Source organism: Mastomys coucha, unplaced genomic scaffold (genome assembly GCF_008632895.1).
Source record: "Mastomys coucha isolate ucsf_1 unplaced genomic scaffold, UCSF_Mcou_1 pScaffold21, whole genome shotgun sequence".
In the NCBI taxonomy this organism is placed as follows: domain Eukaryota; kingdom Metazoa; phylum Chordata; class Mammalia; order Rodentia; family Muridae; genus Mastomys; species Mastomys coucha.
The window spans coordinates 19,126,644-19,135,441 of NW_022196904.1; the positions used below are offsets into that span (position 1 = coordinate 19,126,644).

At 54.3% G+C, this 8,798-nt stretch overlaps 1 protein-coding gene across 4 annotated transcripts in view; it reads right to left on the reverse strand.

Moving 5' to 3' along the window:
* Positions 1-288: 288 nt before the first annotated feature.
* Positions 289-8,798, reverse strand: part of Dedd2 (death effector domain containing 2) — an 18,342-nt gene continuing 9,832 nt past the window's right edge. For 3 of the 4 annotated variants that reach the window (XM_031385741.1, XM_031385740.1, XM_031385739.1), the window contains one exon: positions 289-1,382. In XM_031385741.1, the coding sequence (XP_031241601.1) occupies positions 991-1,382 (392 nt within the window). In that variant the 3' untranslated portion in view covers positions 289-990. Of the gene's footprint in view, positions 1,383-3,076; positions 3,160-8,798 lie in introns of all 4 variants that reach the window. The other variant, XR_004122940.1, reaches the window with a different exon arrangement.

The following is an 8,798-nucleotide window of genomic DNA, read 5'->3' on the forward strand; positions in this document are numbered from 1 at the left end:
CTTGAATGACAGAACACATGTGGTGCACAGGCACACATGCAAGCAGAACACCCGCACACATAAAACTTAGAAAGATTTCCCCTCCATGAACATACAGAATCTTACAGAGCACATGGGAACTGGCTGGGAGTCAATGCCGGGGGCCTTATTTCCTTTGATGGTTAAGAAAAACGAGGCCCAAGGAATGGAGATGCCTGTGTCAGATGCAACTGGCAAATGAGATAGCATCTTGCTCTTCTCCAGCCCTTTCCCCTTGCCCACCAACAAAAAATACTGGAGAGCCTTGACGCCCACCTATGCCCTTTCCAGGGCAGTTTTATTGGCGCAGTTTGTGAAACATCTTCCCAGCAGCCCAAGTCCTCACCTTCCCTTCATGAGAAAGTGGCTGGCTCTGGTCCTAGCTCTGTATGCAACAGCTACCCTTGACCTGATGTGGCCACAAAGCCCACACGTGACAGTCTGGGTTAAAAGGCCCAAGGGCAAGTCTGTCTCCATCCAGAGAGCAGGGAAAGGTGATGAGAGTTGGATATCTGTGTGTGCCGCAGGCAGAGCCCAGTTTGGTTAGATGAATGGGCAAGGTGAGCAAGCCCCATGAGCACCCCGGCTCCAGAGCCCACTGCTGTGCTGAAACCCATGTGGGGACAGTAAATCTGAGATCCTGAGAGAGTAGCCCTTAGGCTAAAATGTGTGGGGCAGACAGCATCAGCCCAGGGTGAGAGACAGGATGTGCAGGGGTCATTCCTCCCTGCTTCGGGGCTCTGTGAATCTGGGCCCCCAAGGCTGAGGGAATCCACCTGGGAGTGGGGACTTTGGGATGGAGGCAACTGGAAGTGGTTTATGCCTCAGAGCCCACGTCTTAGGGGAGGGTGTCAGAAACTGAGGCCTGATGCAGTCCTCAGGCTGCTGGGTGACAGCCATCTGGGGGCAAGATGGGCATCTTTCTGGTGGCCCGGAGACTTGGAGGTGGGGTCAGTCTTGCCAGATCCAGGATCAGGAGGCCTCGGTCCCACGCGGTCCTCCTTCCTCCTCCATCAGCAACAGGCGGCGCCGGCCAGCCTCATAGTCAGCCTCATCCACACTGACCAGCAAGCGGACAGCCTCTCGGCCCACAGCCTCCCGCAAGGCCTCAGTCAGGAACACGCCCCGAAGGGCCTGCAGCAGGGCACCACTCAGGTAGTCACCCCAGAAGGCGTCCAGATAGGAGAGCTCTGAGAACTTGATGTCACACACCACAGAGCCCAGGTCCCTTGACCGCAGCACAGCAGTGGCTTGTCCAAACACATCCAGCTGCCGGGCCAATGCCTGAGGTCTTCGGGATGCCACACCCTGCTCCAAGGCTGGCCCGTGCTCGCAGTACTCTGCCCGAACCCGGAGCCGGATGTCTGCAGGAGAAGGAAGGGCTCGTTAGCAGGAACCCCACTTCCCTTCCCCCTGCCCCACCCCCTACCCACAGCCGCATCGAGGAAGTCCTGCCCAATTCCCAGTGAGGCCCAGCCAGATCAGACCCACTCTAGATCCACCACCACCCTCACTCTCCGGCAGCATCTCCAGCTCCTCAGACTTAGCTTGGTTTTCCCCAAGGTACTTGTCATCTTCTAACCTACTCCAGCAGCAGCAACCCGAGTTCCCCAGGTAGCAATACCCTGAAGGACTGTGGGTATTGCTCAGGCACACACCCTGGGCATACAGAGCTCAGTATTTGTGTCTGTGAATGAACCAATGAATGCATAAGCCAAGAGGCCTGGTTTTCAGCAGCCAGCCTCTCACACAGAGAGAATCTCAGATCAAACACAGCCCATCCGCCTACAAACTTCAGGGAGCAAGGAGCCTCAGCAAAACCCAGGAGAACCAGCTCTGCTGAGGGTATAGTATTCTAAGATGACAGGGGTAGCCCAAGGCTGCTAAGGGCTACTGGGTCACCCAGGGAGGAGAACGAAGCCCACACGGAGCTAACTGCAGAAGGAAAGAGATCTCTGAGTTCATCATGTATCAGGAAGAACCATCAGGACCGGCAGACACCACCATTGGACAGGCAGACACCACTATTAGTTCCCACTCTCCCTTAAACACTTTAAGGTAAGTTCCTGTCATTTAGCATTGACCTGCACCTGCCCAAAGGAGGTAGCAGCTCTGTGAAGGGGACAAAGATGGTCCTCTAAGAGTCGCTGTAAGCATGTGTTTGGGCTTGTCACCTCTCCACTGGGGCATGGTTGTGCCAGGTTCAGCTATGCTTAGGGACCACAGCAGCCAATACTTCTATAGCATGAATAAATTGCCAAACATCCCAGTCTCCAAGTGTGAGTCAGAGCTCAAGCCACACACAAGCTTGTGAGGCAGGCCCCTATACACTCCAGTTACAGATCTGAAGTCCAAGATCACACAGCCTGGCAGGGCCTCCTGGACCCAGACAGCAGTACTCCTGGGCAAATCAGGGCCTTTGTAAACACCTTCCCCGCCTAGACCAGGCTCAGTCCTTGCCTGAAGGGCTGTTAATGAGAATATAATGAAGACGAGGGGATAGAAAGCACTAAGCCAGTGAAAACGCTGCAACTCAGTGGGTGTTCCTGAAACTGCAGTGGCTGACAACTGTGACTGACCCTGGGCATGCCCCAGCCCTGAAGTCAAGGGCCACTTTCAACCCAAAAGGAAATCGAAGCCCTGGGAAGAAGGGTCTACCGCAGGGCACCGTCACCTTTCCGTTCAACAGAGAGCGAAGAGTAGAAGGCAGGTCCCCAGAACCCCAGATGACTTCTTACCACACTCACTTCCTCCTCCTCCTCCCACAAAGCCTTCCTCTTTCTACCTTGAGGGGAACCCCATCCTGTGCACTGAAGGCCCAGAGAACTCAGTCAGGAGGGGTCAGCCTCAGCTTCCAGGGCTGCTTGTGGACCCAGCTACCCTCACCCTAAAGGCCAGATAAGCCCTCTGGGCCCCCATCCTTGCCTCCCAGAAGCCTCTGACTACATCTTCCCAGCTGAGTGTGGGGACCATGGGAGTCCAGGGATCAGAAGCTGCCCAAGGCCACACAGGGCTGGGCAGAGGCAGAGCCAGAGGCAGCTGGTGGGGTCCCACACACCTGAAAGTGAGTCTCAGCTCTGCCATGCTCTAGCTGTGGGGCCTTGGGCATGTGACCTCACCTCTCTGAGCCTGTTTCCCCATCTGAAAAACACAAACAAACAAGAGGGCCCTGCTGCATGGTAGTCACAAGGATTAAATGGAGCAACTGGTACAGTGCCGGGCTCAGGGGCTCACAGCTCACGAAGGCCACAGAATCAGGAACTGTGATTTCGAAACCCACCTCTCTCCCCACTTGACCCTACCCAGGCCCTCGCCTCTCCACTGGGTCCCTAAGTCAATCTCCTCCTTCATCAACTCTCCCAACCACCACCCGACCTTTCCACACTCTCTCTGCCTTCCCCTCACACCCTCACAGAATGACTAGCCCCACCTCCTGTGCCCCAAACACACCAACTTGCCCCAGCAAAGCCCTGCATGAGGCACCCTCGTCCAGCCCAGCCGGTCCCTTCCCTGTTCCTCTACCACAGCATAGATTACTGAACCAACATGGAAGCCAACCGACTACTCAGAGTGCTCGGCCACGGGAAGGTAGAACAGAGACATCAGACAGTCTCTCACCAGGTATTTACAGAGTACCAGGCATCCAAGGATGAAGAAGGGCCTGCCACAGATAGGGCAGGGAGACAAGCTGCCCACCGTTAGCACTCTCCTCCCAGGCTGGGCCCATCCCTGGGGGCTTTTCCTGTCTTACCCTATCTAATCCTAAGGGTCCCTTCATTACTGCCATTACAAATGAGGAAATGCTCTACCTACCAGAGCATAGTCCACCTCTGACCTGAACAGATCACAGGAAAGGGAAGGACAAGAGGCTCCAACAATGAGCTCCACCCACCGCAGTGCCACCCTACCCCTGAATCACTCCTTTTTGGCTGCCCCGGATGCATGCACCCGGCCCTCTGAGCCCTTTGATCATGTCCACGGCTTTATGAGGCGATGCTGAGCCTCCTTTTTGTGGAGGAGGAAACTGAGGCCCAGAGGATGAATCACCAAGCTGGACCATTCCGGAATTCTATTCAAGCTGCCTGGCTCTGTTCTGAGCCCAAGCTCTTAACTCCCAACCCTGCCTGCTGCCTCTCACACAAACGTATATAAACATGCAATTACAAGGCAGTCTAGGGCCAGGAGGGGAGACCATAGGCAGGGACTTTAATCTAGAGTTCCATTCTAGGAAATGGCACTTGAAGTATAAGGCACACACTGAATTAGCCAGGAAGAGCAGAGACATGGGGAGGGTGGCATGTCTGCCCAGGGAGAAGAGAGCTGAGGGCAGTGGCCAGCTGCAGGAACAGTGCAGTTAGGTGGCAGGGCGGAAGGTCATGGGCAGCATGGTTGGGAGGTCTGGTCCCACTTAACAGCTAAGCCCCCTGCTGTGGACATCTGGAGGTAACCACACCTCTCCATACACCAGTGGTGTCCCAGCAGCACTGCCCTCCAGAGGCCAGGCCAAGGTGAGCACTGGGCAGTAAGCACGAGTGCCAGGAGGACAAAGCCACCTGACTCGGGGGAGACCACCACAGCTGCCGGGCGGGCGGGCGGGTGGGCGGGCGGGCGAGAGTGGTAAGTAGGCGGGAACAAGGGCAGGACTCTCAGGAGGAAGCGCCGGGCAGAGAGGAGGGCGGGCCTGGCTCAGGCTGCCTACAGCTCTGTCTTGGTAGTGCTGGGGACAGCTACCCAACAGGCTCTGCCTTCCTGAAAAAGGGGAGCTGTGTCTGCTTCCTGCACACTTGGACCTGAGCACTGCCTTGTTCCATCTCACACAACAAGGGGGCGGAAGATGCAGAAGAGGGAGGGGCTTCTCCAGGGGGCATCGAGTTGATGGAGGGAGCAGGTTCCCACTGGAGTCTCTGAGAGCCCCTGGATGAACCTGCCTTGCATTCCTGGGTGGGTGTGCTGAGGGCAAAGAAGATCTAGACTCTCACAGCACTGAAGTTCCAGCCCAAGTGGCCTCCATGGAAATATACACCACAGTATGGGCTAGCCTGGAGTAAAGGCCCACCTGGAGTCAACAGTAGACTCCCGCTCCAGTTGCCTGGCTTTGTGCCAGCCTGAATCGTCTTTTAACGCCATCACCCGAACTAGACAAGAAAGGCTGCCACCAAGCTTCAGAGAGAGGTTAATGGCCACTGCCTCCTGGTGAAGGAACCACTGTGACCCAGGAAGAGAGCCTGAAAACTTCATTGGCAGAGTGCTGACATATGCCTGTAATCCTAACATGTAGGAGGATGAGGCAGGAGGATTGTCACAAGTTCAAGTCCAGCCTAAGATATAGTGTGCTATCCTGTCCAAAAACTTTTTTAAAGGGGACATTGCTTCTGTCTGTGAAGTAAGTAATAAGACAACTGGGATAATTGCAGTTCAATACGTCATACAGAGATGACATCACAGCACAAGGAGATGACATCAGTTACCACGGACAACTGAAATCAAAGGGCCTGGGGTTAATAGGGCATTCCTTCTGCTCTTGTCTATTTTTCATTACAAAGTTGTAACCTGGGCATGGTAGCACAACATGCTTGAAGACAAAGGCAGTCAAGTCAGAAGTTCAAGTCCAACCTGGGCTATGTACCAAGTTCTAGGAGGGCCACATGAGACACTGTCTCAGAAAAGCCCTCTTCTGTCCCCCTGCTGCACATATAAAATGATGTAGAGCCAGACTGTAATTCCAACCTTTAGGAGGCAGAGGCAGGAGGATCACCAGAAACTTAAGACCAATCTAGCATACAAAGCAAATTTCAGGCTAGCCAGAGCTCCATGCCAAAACCCTGTTCTTTCCTGGCCTCCCCTTGGCAGTCTCTCCCATCACTTCACTAACCCTCATGGCCTCTGTGCCCCCAGAGGCTGACCACCATGGGCACATGGGCACTCGGGCTTTCTGTTCCTGCGGGCTTCAGCTGAGAAGCTTCCTACCCCATCTGAAGCCTCTGATTTGACTTTCCTCCCACCAGAAACAGCTCACCGAAAACAGAGGCCTCTGCTAGCTCTCTGCAGACAGAGGGAACAAGCCTGTTTCCTGCCGGCTCTGGTACTAGGGACTTCCTCCCTTTGCCCTTAAACACACTCACACTACAGCAAACACAGGTCCTACTTCAATAGTTGTCTAATAAAATTAGAGGCTAGTAATATGTCCAGCACTGTCCACTGGTTGGCTTGAAATGTGTAGACTCAGGGGCCTGTGTCCAAACCTAGGGCCCCCAACTACCCCTCTTATACTCTCAAGGACTTAGTAGTTTAGATCTGTCTCTCAATGGGGTCAAGCATTTTGGGTTTGTAGAAGCAAGAGTAGCCCTGCCTTTCCTTCGTCAGACCAGGAAGGATCACTGCCTTGTTAAAGTCATCCCCACTTTTCTGAAGGGAAAATTAGGGCCCAAGTAGGGAGAACCTAAGCCAGCCACACCCTGCCTGGTGACTCAGCAGTTCATGGTCCTTCAAGTCCCAGCCACACCTTGACTAACAACCTCCAGGCCTCAGGGAAGACACTTGAAGCCTGGATGCTCCACAGCCTGCACAGGCCCTCAGGGCAGTGACTCCCTAACTTACCCAGCCAGCCAGATGACTCCCAGCACCAGGCAGCCTTGTGAGGACATGGGCTGCCTATGCTGCTGTGCTCCTCACAGTACCCAGCACAGGTATCTGTCACTTCATCTCTGAAGCAGGCCAACACCCACTGTCTGGGAGGCCACACAGGCAATGGGAGGGGCAGGTGTATGCAAAATGTGCTTGCTCCACACAGAGGAGGCACCCCCCCAGGCCAAGGCATCCTATAGACTCAGAGGAGCCCAGAGCCTCCTTCTACCCCATCTCTGTCTCCTAACCTACAGCTTCTACGAGCCCCTTCCCTGTGGCAGCTGCTTGGCTGACAGCATGCCATTGAGGGCTCCATGGCTCCCCACTGGCATCACTTGGGGTAACACCTCCATCAGGGTGTCCCTGCGGGCCCACTAGGCTCTGTGCCAGCTGAGATGACATGACACCTTGATACTATGAGTTATTACTTCACACACTATCATGTAAAAACACCTGGGCGCCAGGGACTTCCGTACCTGGTCTCACTGTGTCCTCGATGCCTACAGTGCCCAATAAAGAGATGCTCAGAAAGAAAAAATTAAATGAAAGAAATGGTAAGCGGACCATTCTGGGGCGCTGAGGCCCTGCCTGCTGTATCTCCCTGCCTCCATTGACAAAGCCTCTGCTTCCAGCACCTGACCCCACTGGACATTCTACACAGAGGTCATGTGGGAACCACCTGCCCAGCTCCTCTGAAGTACCCCCTGTACCCCACTGGCTCTGTGTCACGTCAGCCTGACTACCATGCCCCTTGTCCAAGTTCCCACAGCATAGACACCTATAGTCTGAGACCATATCTGAGTCCCTTTGTGTCTCTCTAACTCAGGGACAGAAGGACCAGAGATGGCTGTCAGACCCAATCCCCAGCTTACCCCCAGAGTAGAACACATGGGCAAAGACTGGTTAGCTGGGCAGTGGTGGCGCACGCCTTTAATCCCAGCACTTGGGAGGCAGAGGCAGGTGGATTTCTGAGCTTGAGGCCAGCCTGGTCTACAGAGTGAGTTCCAGGACAGCAAGGGCTACACAGAGAAACCTTGTCTCCAGAAATCAAAAGAAAAAAAAAAAAAAAGACTGGTCACTGGAGACAAGGATGGTAGCTACATGTCCACATAATCTAGCACTAGGAAGGCTGAGGTAAGAGGATTCCAAGGTCAAGGCCAGCTTTGGGACTATATATTGAGTACCAGGCAAGCCTGGGTCACACAATAAAAACCTATATCAACACACACACACACACACACACACACACACACGAAAGAAACTAGAAGACTAGAAGCATGGACAGAAACCTGCACTCCAGTCATGCTGCAGCTGCTCAGCCTCCTGCTAGGGTCCGGCTGGCTTCCCCACCTGCACTCCAGTCATGCTGCAGCTGCGCAGCCTCCTGCTAGGGTCCAGCTGGCTTCCCCACCTGCACTCCAGTCATGCTGCAGCTGCTCAGCCTCCTGCTAGGGTCCAGCTGCCTTCCCCACCTGCACTCCAGTCATGCTGCAGCTGCTCAGCCTCCTGCTAGGGTCCAGCTGGCTTCCCCACCTGCACTCCAGTCATGCTGCAGCTGCTTAGCCTCCTGCTAGGGTCCGGCTGGCTTCCCCACCAGCCCTTGGCAGCACCCATTACGTTCTCAGCAATCTCAGCTCCAGTGGATTGTCACCCAACTGCAAAGTCAGCTCTATAGCCACAGGGCTTCCCTGCCACAGACCTCACTCAGCACGTGTCCACATCAGGAAGTGCTCCAAGTGGATTATGTGGCTGACTGTCTCTTCTGACAGCATCTCTAGCCAGGACCACTGGCATCTTACTGTACAGATGCAAGAACATGATCCCCAACCCCACCCCGTCACCTGCCCAAGACCACGGAGTTTCTTTAAATGCCAAAGCTGAAGGCAGAGAGGTGGTGGCACTTGCCTTTAAATCCCAGTACTTTGGGGGCAAAAGCAGGTGGAACTCTGTAAATTCAAGGCCAGCCTGGTCTTCTACTGAGTGAGTTCCAGGATAACCAGGAATACAAAGTAAAACCTTTTCTTTAAAAACAAACAAACAAAAACAAAAACAAAAACAAAAACAAACAAACAAAAAAGCTGGGCAGTCGTGGTGCACGCCTTTAATCCCAGCACTTGGGAGGCAGAGGCAGGCGGATTTCTGAGGCCAGCCTGGTC